Source organism: Balaenoptera borealis, assembly GCF_965194805.1.
Source record: "Balaenoptera borealis genome assembly, chromosome: 17".
Lineage (NCBI taxonomy): Eukaryota > Metazoa > Chordata > Mammalia > Artiodactyla > Balaenopteridae > Balaenoptera > Balaenoptera borealis.
In genome coordinates this window covers 37,246,028-37,272,559 of record NC_138876.1, presented here as the reverse complement: position 1 = coordinate 37,272,559, position 26,532 = coordinate 37,246,028, and the positions used below count along the sequence as shown (strand labels likewise).

The 26,532-nt window shown below is 43.1% G+C and overlaps 1 protein-coding gene across 4 annotated transcripts; it reads left to right on the top strand.

Moving 5' to 3' along the window:
• Positions 1-1,299: 1,299 nt before the first annotated feature.
• On the top strand, positions 1,300-26,532 carry OSR2 (odd-skipped related transciption factor 2). 4 transcript variants are annotated; one of them, XM_082364427.1, is made up of 5 exons: positions 1,300-3,512; positions 4,671-7,158; positions 7,539-8,307; positions 9,380-9,479; positions 10,238-26,532. In XM_082364427.1, exons 3-5 carry the CDS (start codon positions 7,652-7,654, stop codon positions 10,418-10,420), a joined length of 939 nt encoding a protein of 312 aa, XP_082220553.1. In that variant the 5' UTR covers positions 1,300-3,512; positions 4,671-7,158; positions 7,539-7,651; the 3' UTR covers positions 10,421-26,532. The 4 variants fall into 4 exon arrangements, 3 of the variants coding, with proteins under 3 accessions (XP_082220553.1, XP_082220552.1, XP_082220554.1); XR_014236535.1 differs by lacking the exon at positions 4,671-7,158 and having other exon boundaries at positions 1,301-3,512; positions 10,238-13,331; positions 15,166-21,005; XM_082364426.1 differs by lacking the exon at positions 4,671-7,158 and having other exon boundaries at positions 1,301-3,512.

The window sequence follows — 26,532 nt, the reverse complement described above, 5'->3', positions numbered from 1 at the left end:
CTCCGGGCTCCGGCGAAAAGCGGCAAACAGGGTGGGAAGTTCAAATGCAGAAGGTCCCCGCCCTGGAGAGGCAGGGAAGGCTGGAGAGAAGGGAGGCGAGTCCTCAGTCCTCAGAGGCAATGGCAGCTGAGATCCCTGGAAAAAGATGGTGTGTCCATAACTTGTGACATAAAGGGCAAAAGTCTTTAGGATGTCCGCAGCGCGCGGTTCAGACTGGTAGAGGCTCGGAGTCAACCTCAGGGAAGTGTGTGTCTGACACCTGTTCGTGGCTTAACTGGCAGAGCCTCCTGGGTGGGCCGGTGGGGCGGGTGGGGGTGGGAGGTAGGGGGGAAGGGGCCCGCGCTGCCGAGCCCCCTCCTCCTCCCATTCCTCCGTTGTCCTCTCCCCGTCCTGCGTCCGGTCCTCCAGGGGAGGTTCGGGTTTGGGCTGCAACTGCTCGCGCTCCCCTCGACAGTCTGTTAGCCACTTCTCTGGAAGCGTCCTTGGTGTCGCAAGCCCAGAGCCGCGAGAACAGCAGATGACCAGTCGGCGGAAACGTCGGAGTGAACCGCAGCGCTGCTTCTGGAGGGCGCAGGGGGAGTGGGACGGCGGCGCAGGGACTCAGCCCCCCAGGGCGCGGCTGGGCCGCTCTGTAGGCTCCAGGACTTACGGCTCTGAACACCCGGACCCACAACTCGCCGCGGGCCTATCTTCCTTGCCAGGCGTTGTCGCCAGGGGAGTCCGGCCGAGGAGGCTGCTCCTGGGTGGGCCCCCAAAGAGCATGCGTTCTAGACGCCGGCGGGGGCAGGGGGCTTGCTTCGGGCAGAGCGTGGAGCAACTCAAGGGCCGGCCGGAGTGGCCGCAGAGGTGGCCCGGGAGAGCCCTGAGAAGGGTGCGGCTCCGCGTCCAGCCTCCAGCTTGCTCTCCGCGTGGAGCGCGCACCTGCCCGTTGCGGTGGCCGGGCCTGGAGGCTGCCGAGGCGCTGCCGCACCTCGAGGCTTCTCCCAAAGCCCGGAGCTCGCCGACGCTTCCCTACCTTACAAGCGGCTGCAGCGCTTGGGCCGGCGTGGCCCAGACTCCACTGTGGAGCTTCGGAAGCTGGGGTGGGCGAGGTAAACACGTTTCTGGAAAAACCCAGGCTCAGGAGCTTTGCGGAAAGAGGGCGCAGCTCGTGAATGGTTGGAAATTATGTTCACCCTCGGGAAGAGCAGGCGGTTCCGCACACAACACCACACACACACACACACACACACACACACACACACACACACACACACACACACACACACACACACACACGGTGGGAAGGTGTGAAACCCACCGCTGGGAGTTTCCTCCACTTGCAGAAAAGGAAATATGAAGCGTAGGAACACTCTTCAGGTCACCACCCCGGGAGTTGTGTCCTGGGGGTCTGAAAGAAGAGAAAGTTCCCTCCAAATCTTCCAAATTGAGAAAAGCTGCGGAAGGAATGAGGCGGTTAGAGAGAGGGGACCGCAGGCATCGCCGTAGCTGGGGCTCAGGACTGAGCGCTAAAATGAAAGCACCCCTATAGAATCCATTAGGGAAAAAGTTTTTTTTAAAAAAAGTCCTGAACTCAGGCATCCCGCTACTTCCACGCTGTTTGTCAAGTCTACTTTGAAGCAGTTCAACGCTGAAGGATATTAAACACTCGGGTCTTCATTCCAGGCTCACTTTTTAACCTTTGCAAATTTGAAATTGGAAAGAAAAGAAAAAAAAGATCTGCTATCTCTGAATTATGTTTTACCGAAGGAACGAAAAATTCTACTTACCTCTGCATAAATAAAATGGAAGGGATTTTATCCTAATAATAATATCCCGTAGCTTCTGCCTGGCTTCCCAATCATAGCTTGACCTCTTGACAGGTTTTAAGTCTTCTGCTTGTATTTGTCCACTTCCCCGCACTATTGAGATTATTTTAGTTGTGTTTTGGGCGGCACATCCAAAACCACATTTTGGCAGAACACCTTTGAATTGTACAGCCTCTTGGCTTGCAGATCTGCGCCCCTCAAAGCGCGGACTTGCAGGGGGCTAACGTAAATCGCCTCTGGCGAACTCGTCTGGGACGAAGGGCGTTTTGCTCAGTGCTGCTCACGCAGATCTCATCTGGAAAGAGGCTGTTTAAAATGAGAGTATGTCATCCCCTTTCTGTCACTCGGTCACCCTACTTCCAGAGTAGCTGAAGTGCATCCTGCAATTACACTCACAGAGGACCAAATCTTTAGAAGAACCTGAAAAATGTATCACTACACTTCAAATTCGATTACGTTTCCTGGCAACTGAACAATGAACTCTGTTTTTTGCTGGGAATGAAGATGTACACGTTTGAGAAGCTAGCATAGTATTTTCCTAAATATTTTAAATGACTGCTCTTCACCCATTCCAGATGGATTCTTTATTGTTTGCCAATGGGTTGCAGATGCCCACCCCTTTAACCAAGTTGGTTAACTGTTTATGAAATGTACATTGGCTGATTAAAGCTTAAATTTTGGAAGAAATTTCTCCTGGGATATCCCACATATGTCTTTGCAGTAATTACGAAATTAGTCAATTGTCACCTCTGTAAACAAACTTCGTTTTGAAAACAGCAGGCGAAAGCAGACTACAGATACAGTCATAACTGAACAAAAGTATGTACAAAACTATTTAAAATTGGAGGAAGGGTGCTATATGTTGGAGAATACAATCTAAAAGTGATTGATTTTACCTACGAATAAGATAGTTACGTTAAACGTGTTAAGATGTGGAAATTAACGCGGCGAGCGCGCCAAGTAAAACTACAAAATGCCCTTTGAGTTTCTCTGCGGGGTCTTCGGGAGGCAGAAAGCCAGTTGTTCAGTTTCTAACATTATAAGGAAAAGTGGCACCGAGAAGGAAGGGGGTGGACGTTGTGTTTGTGTGTGAGTTTTGAACTGAGTCACCTTGGCTCTGCCTCTGTAACAGAGAAACCTCGAGCAAACCTGTGCCTTTAAGACTCAGTTGCTATCCAAACACAAGTAAACAGAGTGGACCATTAGCGGGCGCCGGGCGCGGAGGCGGAGCCTGGGCGCTGGGGGCCCAGCGCGGCTGCGGGACGCCCGCCCGAAGGGGAGGCGGGGCCGCTACTAAAGCCCGGGTCTCCGGGCCGCGAGCAGCCTGGGGAGGGACGCGGGCGGGGACAGAGCTCGGCGTGCTCGCTGCTGGAGGGTGATGGCCCTGCGAGGCTGCAGGCTCCGACCTTACCCCGAGTCCGCGGCGAGAGGCTCGCGGAGGCGCGAGGTTCCGGGCGAGCTCTGAGCGCGGGCTCCAACCACCCTGGGTCTTTACACATTCTACGACCACTGACTCGGGACGAAGGCGAGGATCCGCTCTCGTTTTGGCTGCTCGTCGTCCTCCAGATCATGTCCGCGGCTCCCGGGACTCCGCGCGGAAAAAGAAGTTTGTCCGGCGTGGACCCAATGACCTTTCCAAGCTCTGCGCCTCACTGCCTGGACCAGGTCTGAGTGACGCTGCCCAGGCGGACGTTTCTAGGGGAGGTGAGTGTCCGCTCTGGGAAGGGGCTGCAGCCACCCTAAGGAAGGCAGGCTGCAGGGGGTGCAAGGGGGCGCTCGGATTCTCGGTCCGGCGTGCCACAAGTTCAGAAATTGTGAAAAGAAATCATACGGACGCACTCCCGGGGCATTGTATTTTTCACTTTATCGGATCCCAGGCACGCCACTCCCAGCTAACACGCAACGACACACGCTTTCACGTACTGTTTTTAGTTTTGTTTTGCGACATTTAATCTAAGCACTCAGCAAAGCTTCTTCTAAAAGCTGATCTACGTACGTTGAGATGAAACCCCACAATCTCATGTTCTTTCTCACCCTGCCATAGTATTCCTGGTCCACCCGTCCCGGGGAAGCCGCGGCAGAGCGGACGGGCCGCGACACACAGTGCCTGCCGAGCCAGCTCGTTTCAAGGGAAAAGTAATAGTTCAGTCCTAGATAATTCTTCAGCCTTGTGCTGGCCTTTTGATTTTCCTCCCATCCTCTAGTCCTGGAGGAGGGGGCAGAAGGCAAATCCCCCTGGGGTTTAAACACTCGGATTCTCGAGAAGTAGCAACAGAGCAAGGAGTTGTGTTTGTATGGTGAGGAGGGAGAAAAAGGTGTTTGTGGAGGGTGCGCTGGCTCTGTCTCCCTACCTGTTAGCAGGGAACAAAAGAGGGCTGGAGTTTCCCGGAGCGAAACGGCGCAGACAGCTACTTTCTCTGCTAAACAAACTGCAGTCCTGAGCAGAACAAGAAAATTACTCATGCAGGGGGAGCGAGGGAGCAGAGAGAAACAGAACCCAGATTATGCGGAAGGCATCTTAATTTAATTAACTCCTTGGGAAGGCAGAGGCGCAGCGAAGGGGCAGGAACTTCGCGGCCCTTTCTCTCTGTTCACCTGATCCAATCTGGCCATTTTAATTTTTTTTTTTAAAATGATCTCCTTAGATCTACTTGGAGTATAGCTCTCTGATTAATGTAAAATTTTATTGTGGCTTGGGCTGAAATTCAGCGAGCCTACAGATTCATCAGTCATTTCTCTCAGACACCAACCCACAGGTGTTAGCAGATGACCCCTGACTGTATACGATTTTTAGATAATAAAGTGTAATAACACATTACCAAAGAGCGAGCCTCCTTATCAAATTACTATTTTTTTCTCCAGTGTTTTGAAAGCTTCACTGAACTGAAATTAGTACGTACACCTCTCAGTTGTTGACAGCAAGTGAACTAAATTTTACAAAACATCTGTACATGTCTGGAAATTCCTGTGAAGAAGGCTGATGAAAGAAAACTAGTCTCAGCTCCACGGAAATATTTATGTCTTTTCGTTGGTTTAAGTTTCTTTCCTTGCAAAATTAAAAGTAACCAATGGTCTGAAACGGGATGGTGTAGAAGTGACAGCAGATGATGGCTGTTATTGCCTGAAACTGAGTGTGAGAACTACATGCTCAGCTCTAGACAAAACGAAAGTACTTTAGATCTCTGCATTGACTTAAAATATCTTTTGACATATATTTCCAGCTACTCAACAGGAGAGTGGAAATCTAAACTCCCTAATTCTTTATGGCAAAAATGTTTAATGGATATTTAGGGTTGCTCTGTTTGTGAAGGATTTGCTCTTCTTCTATGAAGAAACTATTTGTCCTGAAAATTAAAATGAATACACACTATGAAATAGCACTTTTGTGCCACCATGAAGCTGAATTATAAAAGAGGCATTAATTTTGGGTTATAAACCATTTGGTGGAAAGGGAAGGAAGATGGCACTCAAGTTTCTGCTGGTGGAATTAACATATAAGCTTTATGGCAGAGTTCACTTTGTGCATTTGGAATCAAGATCACAGGCCATGATATTCCTTCAATCGATAACACACCCCACACACGTACACATACATACACGGAGAACGTGGTGGGAATTACACTTTGCCTCCTGTATTTATTTCTAAGAAATCCAGTCTGGGAAAACACCCAAATAATAATTTCGGTTTCCTATGTGGGGAGGCCACTTTTTAATACGAGGGGAAAAATAATATTTTGAATCTCTAGAAAATCCTCCTATGCAAAAAGAAGGAAATAAAGGTATAACTTATGATTTTTAATGGAAGAGGAAACAAATAGATTACCAGGGATGTTAGTAGAATCTTTTTTTTTCTACCTCTCTAGGAGAGGGCTTGAGGGTTGCCGCTGAACAAAAATGAATTGTGATTTGTGGTGGGAAAGTTTATTACTAATGGAGGTTTACAGTTTCAGTTGAACGGTCTGACTGAGACCCTCTGACTGTTACACACCTCTCATTAACTCCCGGCCTCAACTCCCAGACCGCATACCACTGGGCAGAAGCGGTTCATTAATAAATCCCTGTCTCCAAGCCGTTCCAAACAGGGGAGGAGGGAGAGAAGGTGTGGGCCTCGCAGAGGCGGCCAGATTCTGCCTGGCCAGAGCGCTGTGTCATTAGCGTAGCCCTCTAAGCCTGCCCTCAGATAGAGCCACAGGCAAGACTTCACAGCACGCTAGAGAAGAGCATTTCAGGCGCAGAAAGGGCTGGTGGCAAGGAAGTCTGGACAAACTCTCCCATCTTCCTGCTGGGTTCAAAAGCCAGGCATAAAGGTTGATGGCTCAGATAGGCCTGCCTGCCCTTCTCTAGGGAAAGCGCTTAACTGTGAGTCCCAGCCCCTGGGGAGCCACCTTCAGAGGCACGGCCCAGGCCGCAGAGCTGGCAGAACTCTCTGCTAAAAAGGGGCTGGTAGTGGGAGAAGGTGGGCCTATCCTGAAAGCAGATGAGGTGCCCTGGGAAACTGGGTCTGAAAGCAGACCTCCGTGTTGGCACTGGGGCTTCAGGGACAGGCATGTGCGTGCGCCCTGCTTAGGCCCAGGCCGCAGACCCCGGCCGGCTTCCCGGTGGCAGAAGCAACGTCGCACTCAACTCCAGGCCGACAAACAAGCTTCCTCCAGGCAGGCAGAGGCGCACCGTACCCGATCTGCTGTGGCTCCCCTGCTGCTCCTTCCTTTTTCCTCCCCGGGGAACACTCTCGCCTCACCTCTCTTCTCTTTTCCTGGGGCCTGGCCGGTGTAGGAGCTTCTCCTGGTGCCAGGTCGAGAAGCACTCGGGCCTCCCGAGAGCTTGGCGCCTGGTCCTGGATCAGGGACTTTCTCCACCCCCGCAACCCCCCACTGAGCCTGAACCATCTGGAAGGGATCTAGGTGGGGGGTGGGAGGAGACGGCCCCTGGGAAGGTGGAAGGGGTGATTCTAGGCCTCACCGGCCCCCGAGGTGTCACTTTTCTTTCCTGTGGCCCGTCACCGCTGATAAATGGGACAGAGGCAGAGGAAGGAAAAAGAAAACCTCTGAGGTCAGCGCCGGCGAGGCGAGCCCCTCCGAGGGCCCCGCAGCCCCAGGAGCGCAAAGTGCGCCCGGCTGCGCTCCAGCACCCCAGGCGCGGTCCGGGTGAACGGCGGTCGCCGGGCGGGTCGACGGGCTCGGGGCGCAGCGCTAGGAGCCGCCCGGCTGAGCCAGGCCCTCACGCCCGGGTCAGACCCACAACCCAACGTTCCCCGGGGAGCTTGGAGGCACGGCGGCAACAGAGGCTCAGCCCGGGCCTGTGGGCGTTGGCACAGCGGGGTGTCACGGATGACCAAGCTTCGCCCGATCGGGTAGGGGTGGGTGGGCTGGACTGGGTGCCGCGTCTGCTGGAGCCCCTGCCCACCTTTCTTTCTCCCCGGCCCGGATCTTCGGCTCCTCGAATCAGTGCGTGCCTGGAACCCGATTTTCCCACGGGCGACCCGCTCGCCGCCGGGGACCACTTTTGCCCCGCCTGACACCCTGGCCCCGGGGGCTGAGCTCGAGCTTGGGTGTCGACTCGCCCGCCGGGCAGGCTCTCCAAAGTTCCGTCACCACTCCATTTGGGGGCCTCGGAGTGGGTGGGGAGGGGGACTTAGAAGGAAGGTGTTGTAACCCACGCGGCGCCAAGGGACAGACCGAGCAGGCTTGGATAATAGTCACGACTTTCTCTCTCTCCCCCGGCCATTTTTAGGGTTTTCTCTGCGCGCCGTTGTCCTTCTGGGTTTTCGCCGGAGCCCCACGCCCAGCCGCCTCTGAGTCCTGGAAAAAAAGGGTGGCTACCTCCGCCCCCCAGCACCCCGGAAAATGGGGAGCAAGGCCCTGCCAGCGCCCATTCCGCTCCACCCATCGCTGCAGCTCACCAATTACTCCTTCCTGCAGGCCGTGAACACCTTCCCCGCCGCGGTGGACCACCTGCAGGGCCTGTACGGTCTCAGCGCCGTGCAGACCATGCACATGAACCACTGGACACTGGGGTACCCCAACGTGCACGAGATCACCCGCTCCACCATCACCGAGATGGCGGCGGCGCAGGGCCTCGTGGACGCGCGCTTCCCCTTCCCGGCTCTGCCCTTTACCACCCACCTCTTCCACCCCAAGCAGGGAGCCATTGCCCACGTCCTCCCAGCCCTGCACAAGGACCGGCCCCGTTTTGACTTTGCCAACTTGGCCGTGGCCGCTACGCAAGAGGATCCCCCTAAGATAGGAGACCTGACCAAGCTGAGCCCGGGGCTGGGTAGCCCCATCTCGGGCCTCAGTAAATTGACTCCGGACAGAAAGCCCTCCCGAGGGAGGTTGCCCTCCAAAACGAAAAAAGAGTTTATCTGCAAGTTTTGCGGCAGACACTTTACCAAATCCTACAACTTGCTCATCCACGAGAGGACCCACACAGATGAGAGGCCGTACACGTGTGACATCTGCCACAAGGCTTTCCGGAGGCAAGATCATTTGCGGGATCACAGGTAAGGTGGGGAAAGAGGTTGGCCTGGGGAGGGAAAGACAGTTTATTCAGAATACCGAATCCTGGTAGACATTGCAAGCGTCACTAAAATCCCCTCTGAACTAGAATATATCCCCCAAAGCCCTCCCCAGCCAGCCACAACCAACCCCCGAAATTTACCTTTTTCCTCAGCGGGCCCCTGCTGCCTGTTCTTGTTTGGGATACAGGAGGGCCACCCCATCCTTACGTAGTTAAAATCTGCTGGGTTGGCCTTGGTCCTGGGATCGGTTTTCCAGTTTCCACCGGGTCGACCTTAGCGGGTGGGGCAGGTAGAGCCAAGAAACCTCGAAGACTTTTCTCTGGTGGGTGCAGGTCCTGCCTGCGATAGGACCATTTCTGGAAATCTCCTCGGCCACCTCCACTGGGTTCCCTCCCTTCCCTGACTCGCCCCCAGGTGCGCCCCAGAGCCTGCCACAGGGACCTTTCTTTAAACTTATTTGCGGGGGTCTTGAGATCACTGAATTTAGAAACGGCTCTTCGCATTCCCTCCACATCTTCAACTATGCATTAATCAAAGGCAATTGAAGAAATACTATAATGTAAGTGTTTTCATCCAGTAAAAACTTCCCAGGAGTGGGGGTGAGGGTATCTTTTCCCTGGACTCTACTTGCTGTTGTTACCCCAAGATAGGACTTCTGTACCGATCCTCCGCGGCTTTTAAGGGGTTCGCTAAAATCAGTCCCCCTAAACTTGGCCTTGCCTTACATCCTGATTTGACCAGTTTAAATCCCAGAGAAAACCGTAGAGGCCAAGAAGAGCTCGTTCGGCACGATTTCGAGCTCCAAAATACGCCAGAGAGGGCGATCAAGTGTAGATAAAGCCGGCGTCCGGTGAATGTTTTGAAGAGTCTGGTTAGTTGAGGTTAACCATAAACAGAATTACACGGGGGGGCGGGGGGGGGTGTAAAAACATAAATAATGGAAATCCTGTTTCTTTTCTTTTTTCCCTCATGACTTCGTTTAAAGTAATTGCAAAAAGAAACTCCTCACCGTGGTGTTAAAGCCATTTCAATGAAACCTTATATTGATTTTCAGGTATATCCATTCCAAAGAAAAACCCTTCAAATGTCAGGAGTGTGGGAAAGGATTTTGTCAGTCTAGAACTCTGGCTGTTCACAAAACTTTACATATGCAGGTAAGTTTGTTTTCTTGTTTAAAAACAGTGACTGGTTCTGTTTTATCATTTTTGCTCTAGAAAAGGTGTTCAGTGGCAGGGTCTTTCTCATAAAAGGCTCTATTTAGATCAGTTTTCTAGGTGGAGAAAGCAGCACCCAGTTTTTTTATACATGAAATTAATTTTATTTAACAGAAAACATTTATGTGTTTTTCTTAAAGAACAAGCCACTCTCACTATTCTAAATCCTAATTTTAGAATTATTATTTTTTTCACCTGATGTGCCCTGCATTTAAAGCTTTCGTGTTTGGGAGGAAATAAAGGTAATTTTGATAATGGAGGCATGGTGAAATCCCATACGTTCTCTCTCCCAGGGGCCTCATAATTTGTAGTTTTCAGAACACTGAGGAATAGTTTAATTTTCCACCAAAGAGGAGCCTTATTACCCGAGAGAATGTCGTTCCTTAAGAGAGGATTAGAGTTTTTCCTTCCCCCTTTTCCTGCCTATGACATGGTGATGAAATGTAAAGAGCTGGAAATCACAAAGCCCACCGCCAGTGGCCACCGGCGGTTATCAGTGTAATCCGGTCCCTGTGTGTGCCTGTGCGTGTGTTTTTGTGATTGGAGGATTAGGAACACAGATGTGTTCCTGCAAGTCTCCTCTTTGTTGTCGTGCGCGTGTTCTGTTAACCTTGTGATACCGATAAGACAGAAACTATTGAGAAGGGTGCCGTGGTGGTGTGAAGGATTAATCCTTTGCTTGCTTCACATCTGAACAGGAATCTCCACACAAATGCCCCACATGTGGAAGAACCTTTAATCAGAGAAGTAATCTGAAAACTCACCTTCTCACCCATACAGACATCAAGCCCTACAGCTGCGAGCAGTGCGGCAAAGTGTTCAGGCGAAACTGTGATCTGCGGCGGCACAGCCTGACTCACACCCCGCGGCAGGACTTCTAGAGAAGCCCCGGATCTGTCCCGGGCCGCCGCCGCCGCTCCCCTCCCCAGACACCTCTCCACGCCTCCCACCCGGGGGGGCCACCCCCAACCCTTCACTGACCCCAGCTCTTCCCCAGCTGCAGCCACACCGGCAGCTCCAGGGGGTTAACTCTTCTTCCCAAGGACTGAGAACTGTAGAAAGCCACACAAGTACATCCTTTCACAAAGAGCATATGCTAGTGTCTTGTAGATATTCACAGCTCATTTTAGAGCTCTGTACATAATGTTGTGGGTCTCTGTTTCGTTGTTTTGTTTTGTCTGTTTTTGTATCTTGTTGGATGCACCTAGGTATGGAAAATGGAAACCAAATTTATCTTTAAAGACTGTATTTTCAAAAATAAAATGTTTTCTTGTTTGTTTCAACACTCCTGCAAAAGTGCCTTGCTATTTGACTTCTGTTTTTCCTCTGGATTCTGGAAGAGTGGCATGTCTCTGAAATATTAAATATTGAAGGGCATTCTTTATCCCAAGGTTTCAAAAGTAAGACTTCTCACAGTTCTCTTACTGAAACTTCATCTCTTCCCTTTTCATACTGTGGCATTTTGGAATTGGTCAACTGTGCTGTCTTTCTGCTTTTTGAAGATATTAAAATTGATACCCATGAGGTTTTTCCTCCCCTTTTGTTTATTTTAATTCCTTGTGTATTATTCCTTCAGATAAAAGCAATATAATAATCATTATTAATAACAAGGCAACTCCAATGGCTGACCCATTTGAAAACACAAGGTGGGAAGAAGCATATGGAAAAAGCAGAGAAGGGAGCTTCTCACCACTTCACTTTTAGAAGTCCTTGACCTATTGTCATAGTTTATGATGGGCAACTTCTCTTGCCATTAGACTTTGAACACTATGATTTAGCTCTATAGACAGAGACTTTACTCCACCTTTGGGGGAAAAGTCTAAAATCCTGCTACAGAAGAATGCAGGCAGGTACAACCTTCAGAAGATGGGGGACAAGAACAGAAAGGAGAGACTACTTAGCTATGTTTGCACAAAATATTTTTTCCCAAGGGTAGAGACCTTTTTTTCTAGAAGGTTCGTATTTCTCTGCAAAGCAAACTGAGTTAGGTCACTAGCAAGGTTTCCATCACTGGTTGGCCTTTTGTCCCTGGGAAAATGCCAGAAGTACAGGTTATTCTGTGTACAGAGCTCATGGCAAATATGTAATCACCTTCTGAGGCATTTCAGTTCTTTCCCAAATGGTTCTGGTGGAATATGACACTAATATAATGACAACCCCATGTAGGATTCGAGTGGAAGGCTTTGGATGCAGACAAACGGTAGTACTATTGCAGAGTCCAGAAGGGAAATAATTTCACTTCAAGAGGGAACATTGGAGGAACTTGTGGCCCTGTTCTTGCAAACTTTAATACTGAGCAACAGGGTGAACTAGTTATCCTCAGATTTTTTTTTCATTTGTGTATTTGTGTGGGCATGGCAGGTTTCATCATCAGGGAGATACCAGACAAAATGCCCTATGTTTGTACCTTAGAATCCTCCAGAAGAGTAGGTAGAGATTTGGGGACTAGACTCAAAATTCCTCACCTGTGCCTTATTCAAAACAACTTATGAGGAGGTTTCAAAAAGCGTTCCTGACTCACGGCTTATTCTGTTCGCAGGGTGCTGGCTGGAAGTCACTTCTTCTCATGAGAGATCAATTCTCTCCAACAAAATGTCCACCCACTAAGTCTGTGTGTCTAATGCTCACACAAACGCATTTCCCAACATGGGATGGGCCCAAAGGCTTCACCGGGGAGGGGGGGGCAGGGATGGAATGTGGGGATGCATGTGTGTGTGGCATTTAGAGGAATGAAACTGTTTGTTTTCTTTTGTTTGTACAGAATTAACTCAGTGACCTCCCTACCCCTACTCCCTCAAGATCCTGCCCACCTTGGCACAGAAGATTTGAATACTTTAGGGCAGGGTTACACATTGACTGTCCCTAGAGCTCCCCTAATCCAGCAGGCTTTTTCCATGTAGTCAGCCTCACTGCCCCACCCACTCCAACCGACTACCAGCGACACAATTCCGTAGCACAGGGTTCAGTCGAATTATCAAAGATTGACCCTTGCTCGATATCAAGCTCAGGCATACCCTTGAAGTCCCTGTCACAGGGAAATACAGATAGGTGTAACCAGAATACTCTTCCTCTCCATTTATTTTTATTGAAAAAAATGGAAATCAGAAGTGAATGAGGAAAAACAGAGAAGGTGGAGAAAGCAATTTCCCTTCCCATATACATGCTATCAAAAGTTCAGGTAAATTTATTTATGCAGTTATTTCTTTAACAAATGTTTATTTTGTGCTCTTCATGTGCCAAGCCCTGTGCTAGTTTCCAGTGATTTTCATGATCAGTTTCTGCCTTTCTGCATCTAGTGGCACATTTTTGGAATCTTGACTACTTAGATAATTTAAAAACCTATAATAGGGCTTAAATTAATGGCCCTCTTCAATCCGGACTCTTAAACCCAGCGTCCATCTAGATTCAGAAAGGATCCAGCCTCAGAGTAGACTCTTTCCACATTCTTCATGATGACAGGTAAACTTTTGAACAGTGGGTTCCTCTCCACATTCTGAGTTTTGTTTTCTTCTTCTTTACACATCCAGGTATGCAGGAAATGATTCTTACATGAGACAAACTTATGAGACATCACGGGGGAAATGATATCTTGTAGCTTATGAAATTGATTTGCTGTTTGTTTTTTTTTGGGGGGGGTTTAGAAAAGAGTCATTATCTGAGATTTAGATTAGCCCGTGTTTTCCTTACACCCTCTACCACAGTCAACTCATGAATCAATACTCCTGGCCAGAGACCAGGAGTGGGAAATATCACGAGTCATAACCACAGTGCTGAAGAACTTCATGAACAACAGTTAAGTATTTAGTTGTGACTTTAGTCTCATTTTGTAATCTATGTGTGGGATTTAAAAAATAAGTTCTATAAATGAATTACATTGTAATCAATTGTTAATATAAAATTCTGAACGTGTGTTAGGTGTACTTATTGATGCTAATATTGAAATGTAGGTCCTTGTACCACTAGAGCTTGATAAATGTACTGATTAAAATTATTATTTTGACAGGCATATCCTCTCTTACATGAGGAAGCTTTCCAAAATTTGACTCTAAGACAACTAAATATTTAAAAAGTAAACATATTTAAAAATCTCAAATTATAAATGGGCCCAACCATTACTAGTGATGAAACCAGAGGCAGTTACTGGAGGTTTCTTCTACTGTTCATTTGTCAGATATTAGCATAGACATTTGAACTTCTTCACTTAAATCATGTTCAGTCAGGGACCCTTGCCCCAGTTTTGATTCTGGAAGGCCCTTGGGAAACATTAGTTCTTGAATATTGTCAATGTGATAGACTAGGTGCATTTAGATTAAACACAGTGTAGAATCTACAGCAAATTTTAACATGAGAAGTGAATTACCATGGCATAACGGGCTGCCTTTCTTATTACCAAAGTAATTTTATTATAATAAAGAGAAAAAGTTGATGAAACTATGTAACACTGCAAACAGGAATAGCTCTTGTATTTCAGAGGATTATTTATGTTCACCCTTAATAGCGTGTTATGTTGAGACTGTATTTCCCAATTTTTCCTTCTGAAATGTAACTTGCCACTGATAACCACCTCTGCTGACAGCAATGAGCAATAAAGGGAGTGGAGATTCACAATGATTCAGCTTTGATGACCTGAGATATTTCAAGTTCATTCCTGTTTCTTTTCTTTATTGCTTGCTTTCTTCCCCCCAACACAAATTACATTACTATCTAGGCTATGTAACTTTTTTATTTCTTGAAACTATCCAAGGCAAAAGCAATAATGAAAAACTGTAAGTAACGCAAGTAGCCTACAAGAGGAAAATTGTGTAGGAAGTTATAATGCTACATCTGTTAGGATGCTTTCTGTTGCAAGAAACAGAAAATCTGACTTAAAGGGGCTTAAACAATAGGGGATTTATTTTCTGACCCAACAAGAAGAAGGGTCCAGGGATGTGTGATTGATTGGAGTGACAAGATCATCCAGAGCCCAATTCTTCCTGCTTCCCTCTTCTTCCATCTTCATTGTGTAGCTGGCTCCCTTCATGGCCACAAGATGGATGCAATAGTTCCAACCACCGGCTCTAGTGTTTCCTTCTCACACACATCCCATAGGCAGAAAAGGGGGTTACCTCTTTCTTGTTAACCACTTTTTAAGAACTAAGAATCTCTCCCATAAATCCAGTCTGTAGACCTGCCCTCATATCTTATTGGCCAGAATTAGGTCGCTTGCTCCTTCCTTAGCCAATCACTAACAAGGGAAATAGAATTACATCGTGATTGACTTAGACTACATAAAATTCACCTTCTGTGCACCAAATGGTGCCAGCATTCCCTGAAGTTCTTGACTGCCTGAAAGACCTGAGCTCTGTTAGCAAGGAAGAAAGGAGAACTGACTATTGTGAATATTAAGCAGATGTTAAAAATGAAGTTTCCATTAATAACTGTATGTTGGAAGATGCTTATGTTATAAAAGCAGGATATTTGATGGTATATACCGGTATCCCCTGCTTTTTGAAAGTTCGCTTTACTTCACTTCACTTTCACAAAAGACCGACATTAGTACCTGTTCTTGCTAACTGGAAAGAAATCCGAAGAGGATTTTCACTTTTCCGAAAAAAGGAGAAAATAGCATTCAGCATTTGTTTTGCAGGAGCTGTTATAAAGGCAGTGCCACACCCTGAGCAGGGAGAGTGGCACCACCAAGGTCTTTCTCCGGGAACTAGACTCAGCATCTCAGCATCAAGCGGCCATAGCTTTAAACTCTGTCTCCGAGCATCTGTGCTTTATCTCAATTTACTTTGTGCATGCATTAACAAGATGTGTGCTAAGGTAATTGCTTCTTTGCTTTACACCATTTCTTAGGAAAGGTTTCTCAGAAGGCTCTACTTCTGGATAGTGGGGTAAACTATATAACCAAACAAAACCTTCAAGAGACTAAGCAGAAACAAAGACTAGCAGAAGATATACCAAAATGTTAACAGGAGCTATTCACAAGTAACAAATTAAGGGTCCATTCTTCTTCTCCTTTTCTTATTTTTCAACTCTTCCACAATGAATATGTTACTGCTATAAAGGAAAATGGTAATAAAGGTTATTTTTAAAGTCCAAGATAAAGCCTTAATTTCCTCAATATTTTTGTATTTCATTTTGCTTCATTGCTTCTGACCAGTCTTTGCTTGTCACTTTTCACATCCACCCTCATGCTTCTTCTAAACCATTCCTTTAATTTAGTTACATATTTACTTTAACTTTCCTTTTCTTTCTTCCTTGATTTCTATTCAAACCTCCTTTTCCTATCTTTTCTCTTCTCTAGGTTTCTGTATCCTGGTCCTTTTTTTCCTCCCCTTTAAGAGCTCCAATAATTCCAGCTCAGTGTTCGTCCAGGGTGTGATCATTAGAATTACCCAGGGTACTTATTTCTGGGCCCTCTCTAATTCAGGGGGTGAGTTAGAATTCCTGGTGATAAAGACCCAGGACTCTCTATATTTTAAACAAACACTTCAGGTAGTTCTTACATGTATTAGAAACTGAGAACTTCTGTATTAGACATCATCATCCCCTTTATCTTATCCATCAGCCATTTACTATGTGCCTACCATAATAAACATAAAACAAATCTCAACCCCCCCCCCTTTTTTTTTCTCACTGTCCTGGAAGTTGTCAATTTTTTCTCTTTCTTGGTTCCTACTACTCTTCCATGGTCTCTCCATCTACTTTTTCTTTTCTATTGCTGCTGTCCACAAATTTGATTTTTCCTTTTTACATGAGTAGATATCTTTTGCTTTGATGTTTTATTTTTTTGTCTTTCTTTGTTCACTTAATCCACTCACTAATTTATGAAGCAGGAGAAGAAAGAGAATGTGATAATTGATTAAGATGAGAAAGTCACAGAGAACTTTTTTACTTCTTTTTTCAATTGGTGTATTGAAGTATTGTCACCAGATGACCTGTTACTTCGGCTTCTGTATGAAGAACATTAATTTGCTATGAGTAATGTTTTAGGTGTTGAGGTGTGGGTGTATGCTGGTTTTAAGATCAGAGCTAAATGAAATTGGGTTTTTTCTTTTTTTTTGGACTATTTATATTACCATTACACTAACATTTTAGTGCAGGAGGCCATTTTGTGATGGAAAGAGCCATGGACATGAAGTCAGAAGAAGGATTTAATTTTTTTTAAGCTCTGGAACTGTTTACAGACAAGACATTTAACCTCTCTGAGATTCAGTTTCTCACCTATAAAATGAAAATTTGCTCCACATAATAAGGTCTTCTCTAGCTTGTAGGATGTATAGTTCTCATTGAGGTAAGCATACATGCATTGTTAGGTAAGTATTGTTGACTTCACAAAAGCTAGAAAATACCAAGAAATCATATCACTTCGCTCCCATAAATTACTTTATTAATTCAGTAAAAATAAATGTGGGTTTGCAAATTAAGCTCTACTTTAAAATGTTATATGATTTGTCTTCCTAAAGCACCTGAACTCTTTTTTTTTTCTTTTTGGCTGCATTGGGTCTTCGTTGCTGCCTGTGGACTTTTCTCTAGCTGTGGAGTAGCAGAGGCTATTCTTTGTTGCAGTGCACGGGCTTCTCACTGCGGTGGCTTGTCTTGTTGAGGAGAACAGGCTCTAGGCGCACGGGCTTCCGTAATTGTGGCGCATGGGCTCATTAGTTGTGGCACGCAGGCTTAGTTGCTCTGTGGCCTGTGGGATCTTCCTGGACCAGGGCTCAAACCCGTGTGCCCTGCACTGGCAGGCGGATTCTTAACCACTGTGCCACCAGGGAAGTCCAGCACTTGAACTTTTAAAGACTCTTTAGAAGACTGTTGATTGAAAGTAATGTTTTTAAATTGAAAAATAAATGTATTTCTTTATTATTTTTCAGATGATAAAACAGTCATGCTTATTGTAAAAAAAATTCAAATAATATAGAAGGGTATAAAGTAAAAGTCTTTTATTTTTCCCTCCTCCATTAATAACCCTCTTAATTCCACTCCCCAAAGGTAGCTGCTATTAATATTTCTCATATATCTTTCTAGACATTTTGCTGTGGATATGCAAATGTAAGCACATACTTAAAAGCATACACACACAAATATGATCACATTATAATATTATTTTGCAACTTGCTTCCCCCATCCCATTTAACAATAAAACAATCTATATTGGTTCTGTTTTTCAATATCAGCACAAATAGGTATTCTTCTAAGATAATGGAAAAAAACTCTAAGGATTTTTAAACCTGAGGATTAATTCTTTCATTAGAATTTAATATGGAGAAATAGGAAAAAACATTCTGTTACTGAAGTTATTTATAAAACGCCATCTTTAACTGACAACCTTTAGTCCCATATCTTAATGACAGCGGCTGAGAGAGTGCCTGAGGGTTTTGAAGACTCTTCAAGGTGTGTCATATTATGGTTCACATCAGTGCACACTGATATACCTCCCTGGCAAAAACTGAAAGATACAGTTCTTAAATCCCCTGGTGACCCATTATCCATGGATCATTGACAAGATAGAATGTAATAGCTCCTGTCTTTTTACCAGGGTAAACTTCCCAGTGAAAGTATACTGTTCATGCCCTACATCTTTTATCTAAACAAGAAAATTAATCTATGAAAAAGAAACTATATTAAGTAGATAATACAAACGCTCTCATTTTCTTTGTTATATTTTAATATTTATTGAATGAGGAAATATCCATTGAAATATAGTAGCTGTTTAACTGTAGAGACAGACTTAAAAACTTTTCCTATATCCTACCTTTCCAAATAGATCATCTGAAATTCAAGGCAAATGAATTGCACAAGATCAAGAATTTGGAACGTCAAGTTAAACTAAGATACTTTGCCCATTTAAGAACAGTGTTAAAACAGTAGTTCAATTGGTACTATGGGTCAGAATTTAACATTTCCCATTATTTTGCTATGGTCTGAAAAGTCAGTGCTTCTCTATCCTAAAAATTACTTCACTTGTGAACTGGGTCATAGTCATAAGCTTTCAGAGGGACTTATTCACAGACATCTGCAATATTTACCATGTGGCACTGTGTTTTTGCAACATCGCACATTGACAGCGCTGTGTTGTAAATATCATTATGTGATGACAGGACATGGCCATGTTTTTATGTGATTCTGATCTAGATACATCTGAATTTCCTTATTTTATGTTAATCTTCTTGACTTCTCTAAGGCTTCTGCCCCATTTCTGTCTGGCTAGAGATAGAAAAGGTCAGAAATAAAAAGATGATGCTCTTGTCAACTTGGTTAACACTTCATTTCCTGCCTAGGTGAAAAGAAAAAAAAAAAGGAAAAGGGAAATAACTAGACCAACTATCTCCATAAAAATATAGGCAAGTGAATCAGATATTGTAGCCTAGACTAGTGAATTTGAAGAGGCATAGCCCTTCAACCAAGCGATTCCACTACAGAAACTCAAGCATATCTGTAGAAAGAGACACGGGTGAGAATACTGTTTGAAATATTGTTTACAATAGGAAAAACTCAAAAGAACATAAATGTCTACTGACAGGAAAATGGATAAATAAATCATGAATATTCACATAATGGAATAGTAGTTAAAATGGATTAGCATTACATGTATCAGCATGGATTAATCTCAAGCACATAATGTATGAAAAAAAAGCAAGTTGCAGAATAACAAGCATATAAAGTTTGAAGACATGATATGTAGTTTATAAAAATGTAGTAAAAGTATAAAACGTTCTTGGAAATAATAAACATCAAATTCTGTACAGTAGTTACCTCTGAGGAGAAAGAGAAAAGAAATTGGGAACTGGTACACATTGAGGGGGACTCCAATTTATTTGATATATTTTTTTAAAAATCTGAAGCAAATATAGAAATTGTGAAGACGGCAAATTTGAGTAATGCATGTAGGGGTGTTTATTATATTAGTTTCTATACTTTTCTATATGCTTGGAAATTTTCATAATAAACATTTTCTAAAAAAAAGAGGAATCAGATTTTAGCATTGAAGGGGACTTTAGGAACCATCTAATACTAGATATTTAATGAGCAGCTACTCTGTGAAACTAGAGATACACTGATATACCAGAAAGACAAATTCTCTACACCCTTAAAGCTTACATTCTACTGGAGAGAGGCCAAATAAAAATATACACATGTAAATATACAAAAACAGGTATTATTAAGGACAGCATGGAGTATTTTATTTCATTTGAGGATGAGGCAATTGAGGCAAAGAAAAGTTAAGTGATTTTCCCATGGTGCAAGACAGTTCTAGAACCTTGCCTTCCCTCTTTGCCTTCCCACATACTTCTATTTTCCCCTTGTCACCTGTTAACTTATTCTAATTATTCATGGTGTTAGTCACAAACTCATTGACAATGTCTCACTTGTTTTGTAGACACCTTCAACTGAAGATATAAGGCAAAAGGCACAAATTTATCAAACGCTAAAACTTAGCTAAATAAGCTTTAAAATTATTGAAATATTTTGAACAGGACATTAAATTTACACAACTTTCTTATTAGGTAGATCAGGATTATCTTCATTTCATGGGTGAAGAAAGAGGTGAATGGTAGTGGGGTGAAGTGAATTGCCTAAGGCTCTGTGGGAAATAACAGTGACAGCTTCTGGATCAGAATTCAGAACTCTGACTAACCTAGTGCAAAATCCTTGAGTACCTTTCTTTCTGATCTTTCTTTTCAGGTTGATGTGCTTCACTTCCACACATCCTATAAAGTCAACACTGCTCTTGAAAGTTGTAAGAAGAAGGCCCATAACACTAATACTTTGTCAGACAAATTGAGCATTTTTTCACCTTCAAATTTGCAAATTTATTGATAAAAATGTTTCATGTAAGTTTTCATGTCCATCTAAGTGTGCAAATCCTTCTCTCCAGATAGTCTCAAAGAATGTACAGGAAAATAATTCTCCAGACTGCAACTATTCTATTTAGAGCTTTGAAGACAAATTTCAGGTGACCTTCTGTCCACTGTTAGCAAGTAAATGGAGTGGAAGAACAGAATGATTATGGTGACCTAATCTACCTACGTGGTGTTAAGACATCCATTCTACTTATAAAATTCCAGCAATTGTATAGTTTCTATTAATTATCTTCATATCAATTATTAACTGTTTTAAAATTATGATAACCAAAGGTAATTGTTTCAGCTTCTTCTTCCTGTATTCATTAAAAAAAACAGTCACTGGGGCTTCCCTGGTGGCGCAGTGGTTGGGAATCTGCCTGCCAATGCAGGGGACACGGGTTCGAGCCCTGGTCTGGGAAGATCCCACATGCCGCGGAGCAACTGGGCCTGTGAGCCACAATTACTGAGCCTGCGTGTCTGGAGCCTGTGCTCCGCAACAAGAGAGGCCACGATAGTGAGAGGCCCGTGCACCACAATGAAGAGTGGCCCCCGCTTGCCGCAACTAGAGAAAGCCCTCGCACAGAAACGAAGACCCAACACAGCCATAAATAAATAAATAAATAAATAAATAAATTTTAAAAAGTGAAATTCTAAAAAAAAAAAAACAGTCACTTAAAGAAATGAAGTCTTTATGGGGAAAATTATTCTAAGCAGAACTTAAATAGTCAACAACAGAACGTAGTATGGTCTAACACTATTGCTTCCCAGGAGTCTATCAGCAGACTTTACCCGTCACTATACACTTTCCTACGAAGCTGATTATAGGGTTATGCTGTAAGTGCTCAATATTGACTGGTACAGGAAGACTCCAGAATTACTTATTATCTTAATTTTCCAATGAATTCTTTCTTTCCTTGGCTGATGTGTGAAGCTAGGCTTCTAAGGACTTCTTCAGTGTCCTTATTAAGAACATCTGTAAAGAACATCAGAATGAAGTGTTGAATGTCACCCATTTGGATTTCATTAAAGTGTCTATAGTTGTCAAGCATTTAGAAAGTCAAGACACTAAGAGTTTGGGGTTTGACCCAAAGGAAATTGGTCCTCATTTTAAGGCTAAACAGGAGGGATAACTGAGCCAAAGTTTTTTAGGGAGATTTTTTTAAAAAATCATTCATTTCAGATACATGCCCCTAAAGAATGAGAGCTTAAACAATCATACCTAATGATAAGTTTTCCATCTTGCCAAAGCAAAGTGTAGGTTTATTGCAGAGTTCTTAACCCAGAGTTCATGGACTTCTCGTGGGTCCATAGGCAGACCTCAGAGAGTCCATAAACTGTGAAATTTAAGCAAAATTTCATGTGCATATACACACGTGTATCTTTTTTCTGGGAAGAGGAAGCTGTAGCTTTCTTCAGATTTTCAGAGACATATGTGATTCAAAAAAGATTTTAAAATGTTGGTTTGTTTTCTTATATATTTAGGTATCTTAACATTCTCAAAGTGTCTGAATGAGCGAAGTTTTAAACTTCTCTTTTTACTAAGAGTACATAAATGTAAATAACTTTTAAAATGCTAAAAAGGTAAACTAATTTTTAAATTAACAAATGACCAGAATTTTGGTAATTTTTGAAATCTCAGTTATGACTAAATTAACCTACATATACACTCTGATTCAAACAGGTTTAACAAAAGTAACCTGCTTGATTATTCAGAATAACATAAAAAGAGTAATTTGGTTGAAAAGTGAAAATATGTTGTATTAGTAGTATGAAGTGATAAAAAACTTAAAGGAGCTTGAAAATTTTCCATTGTATTTAGTAATAATAATAATAATCATACTATTTGTTTGGTTAATTAATTAATTATGCTCTAATTAAAGTGGCATGAATTAATTTATATTGTGCTTGAAATCCACCTTGAGTAAAAACAGCAATTTCATTTCATAAAGAACACTAAGTACAATTAGTGAAATTCTAATGTGAAAAATCCACTGGGTATTTTTAAGTTTATAACATTTAAAATGAATACAAAATAATCTGATCACCATTACATTAATTCTAGCTACAGTTATATTTGGAACAGTTGGTAAAATTTAAGAGGTCATATTTTAAGTTCAAATACAATACATTATTTCGTCTCTGCATGTGATTTTTAAAAAGCATTGTTTTAACTGGATCCTATAATTACATTTGGCTTTTAAAATAGACTATTTAGTATTAAACTAACAACATTTTTTTCAATGTGGTTTTCCTAGTGAATCATCCACTTTAGACTGGACTCAAAACACAGAATGCAGAAACACAGCATGAATCTTTAATTTATAGGCTATCTGCCACTTGTCTTTGTTTCATATTGCAAAAAATATATAAAGTTATTTTTATCCCGAGTTAAACTTCAGAAATCAGTCTATTTTGATTTATCTTTGCTCCTTGTGCAGCAAGCTTTCTTTGGCCACTTCCTTGAATTACCGATCCGCTCAGATAGTTCTTAGCTTATTATACATGAAGCTGGCTTATTTCCAAATTAACTTGGCTGGTCTCTTAATCTTTCCCATCTTCTCTCAAAACTCTTGATCAGCCCTCTTGATATTCACCAAACCAAACTTAGTTTCCAGACTTCACATTCCCCTCCCCGCCCCGCACTTCCTTGATACATATACTTTATTTTATTTATTTTTAAAATAAATTTATTTATTTATTTATTTATTTATTATTTTTGGCTGCATTGGGTCCTTGTTGCTGCGCATCGGCTTTCTCTAGTTGTGGCAAGTGGGGGCTACTCTTTGTCGTGGTGCGTGGGCTTCTCATTGTGGTGGCTTGTCTTTGTTGCGGAGCACGGGCTCTAGGCCCGCGGGCTTTAGTAGCTGTGGCATGCAGGCTCGGTGGTTGTGGCTTGCAGGCCCTAGAGCGCAGACTCAATAGTTGTGACGCGCAAGGGCTTAGTTGCTCTGGTGCACGTGGGAGCTTCCTGGACCAGGGCTCAAACCTGTGTCCCCTGCATTGGCAGGTGGATTCTTAACCACTGTGCCACCAGGGAAGTCCGATATATATACCTTATATCATCAACCTTTCTTTTCTTATATTATTTTTCAGACACTTTGTTCTCTCTTCAAACTTTTTCCTTCTAACTTTGTCTCAAAATATTTTCTTCTTCTTAATTTGTCTTTAAAACATACTTGAATTTAAATATTAGTGAAACATGGACTCTTGTCTGTTCTTTGGCATCAAGTTTATCTCTTACTGTTTAAGTAGGGTTAAGAATCAGTAAAGTTATAGTGTATGAATTTTATCTCAATAAAGCTATTATTTTAAAAAACCCAAAAAACAGTGTAGCAGAGAAAAAAATCCAATAAAGTACAGGAGTGTACAGTGAAGTGTTTTGAAAGATATAAACTGCAATATGGACCCTAGATATTTATCATTATTGTAATTACTATTACACGCACTGTTTAGCTTTACAAATTCTCTGAAGCCTTCCTATAAACTAATAATTTAAACTCCCCTGCTAACTCACTGTCCTAGAACTATTTATCCAAATGCAAGCTATGTGAAAGCTTCTAGCACAACGGTTGGCATATAATAAGTGTCCAATAAGTGTTAGAAAACAAAAAAAGTTAAAGTACAATTGATAGAGTCAAATCATGTATATTAGTATAGGGTTTAAAGACTAGAAGAATTTAACTTATGCCTAAAATAGTCAGGAGCCAATTTAAAGTTATATAAAAAAAAATCTTATTCTTTGATATTAGAGATAATATATGCTGTAATAGTAATAGGGTTGGAAAACATCAGATTAAGAGTTCATTTTTCAGGCCTTTCTTAGAAGACTATTTGTAAATATCAGTTGAAAAATGGTTTTGTAGAGTAATATGATGATTCCCAATCAGCTTTCTTCTCATTATGGGGATCTCACAGTTCTGGTGAACAAAGAGTATTTATTCCAACATGGTTCCTCCTTTTGAAAAGAGAGAGCAACTTTTAAATTTACTAGTAAAATATGCAACAGTGAATATGCAGTTCAAGATGTTTTAGTTGCTCAGAAGGTGCTTTGTTTATTTCAACCCCACCTCCCTCTCCAGTTCTCAACACCAATGAAGAAGGAAACATTACTTATCAAAGAAGTTAAGGACCAAAGCTGATGGGGCACTAATTTGCTAGTCAGGACAGCTAGCCTATGTTCAAAGTGGGGGTCTTCATTATGCTTCAAGAATAGAGATGTCTTTGGATTGGAAAGGAACTTTAGAAATGACTTTGTCCATCCCTCATATAGTATTACTAATGGAAAGAGCACTCACTATCTTACGAAGCTGCAGATTCCATTCTTATATAATGCCAAATGTTAGAAAAGTCTTATGCTCAATTCAAAATCCATCTCCTTGCACCTTCCAATGATTGCCCTCAATCCTGTCCTCTACTTCCCCTAAGCTGTAAAGTTGCGGGAGGGGGAGAGGGAGGAGAATTCCTCTTATATAAACAGATGAGATTATTTGAGTTGCACTTTGTAAAATGTTTAGAGTTGTTAGGGAATGGTGTCACCACACCACCAGGTCCTCAGAAAAATGCATTGCTTATTCTTTCTTTACTTAGATTCTAGACTAAGAAGTTGTCATCTCTCTCATCCAAATGTGTCAGTGAATTTAGCAAATTTTCAGTCTTCCAGGGATATATGTCAACAATTACCAATGAATCAATGTTAGCACACCTTATGGGAGGACGGAGAGGGAACTAGGAGCTTCATTGCTTTATTTCCTTCTGTGGTGGTATGGTAGGAAGGAGGATTAACTGCTTCGAGCTGAAGCCTTACTGGGTATGAATCTTTTAAATCCTTGGCCCAGATTAACTGAATGATCCCAGTGTTGAGCACACAGTTGATCAAGAGTACTTGTATCACACTGATCTGCCTCATAACAAATCTGTTTGCAACCTCCTACACATTTAATGAGGAGATTCCATTGTCCTCCTCTTGCAAGTTCTAACTTGCTATATCCCTATCTTGATTTAAAAGGGCCTGAATTGCTTGATAGTATCTCAATCTGCCAAAGACCACAGCTTCTTCATTAAAAAAAAAAAAAAAGAAATTATTACAGATCAGGCAGCAGGACTCTTACAGTGTACACCTGGTTGGCCCAGGTTTGGCTCTTCCTCATCTATTAATTCATCCAAATAATAACTTCAGGGGCTTCCCTGGTGGCGCAGTGGTTGAGAATCTGCCTGCCAATGCAGGGGACACGGGTTCAAGCCCTGGTCTGGGAGGATCCCACATGCCGCGGAGCAACTAGGCCCGTGAGCCACAACTACTGAGCCTGCGCGTCTGGAGCCCGTGCCCCACAACAAGAGAGGCCACGATAGTGAGAGGAGAGGCCCGTGCACCGTGATGAAGAGTGGCCCCCGTTTGCCGCAACTAGAGAAAGCCCTTGCACAGAAATGAAGACCCAACACAGCCAAAAATAAAAAAATAAATTAAATAAATAAATAAATCAAATAATAACTTCAAAAAAAGTAAGAAAAAATGAGTCACTCTGGTACCAAGCCTGAGATAATGTATATCAGCTTTGATCACATGCTCTGAGGTTTGGGAAAACGAATTATTATAAACCGGGTATCATCCTCAGCTCTTCCCTGGAAACACTTTTCTTAAATGTTGCTTTTGATCATATTTTTAAGATGTAATTAAGGATTCCTTTTCCCTAGTCATGTTTTCTCTCGAGCTAAAACCTTATGGAAACAATCCAATGGAATTATACAGCTATGGTTCCACTCACAGGAGCTCTTGGTAATGATTAAGTTTGCCTGGACGAAAGAATATGGAATAGGTGTTTGCCTAGTGGGTGTGTCAGTGGGGGCGCCCTTTTTACTTTTATACAACCTGAGGTCCTATGAAAATCCCTGAGACATATCTGCAACCAAGAAATTCCTCTGACTGAATTTATTCCAATACTTCTCATTCATTTGATAGCCATTCAACAAATATTTGAGTATCTCCAAGTGTCAGGCACTGTCTTAATCTAGTATGAGAGAAAAAGAAAAGAAAAACATGAATAAGTAAGTAAACATTATGATCCAAGTATATGTTGTGTCTATGGCAATATGTAGAAGGTTCCCTAGTCAGAGGGAGAGGAAGGGAGGGGATAATGGATACTCACTGGAGAAGGTAAATGGGA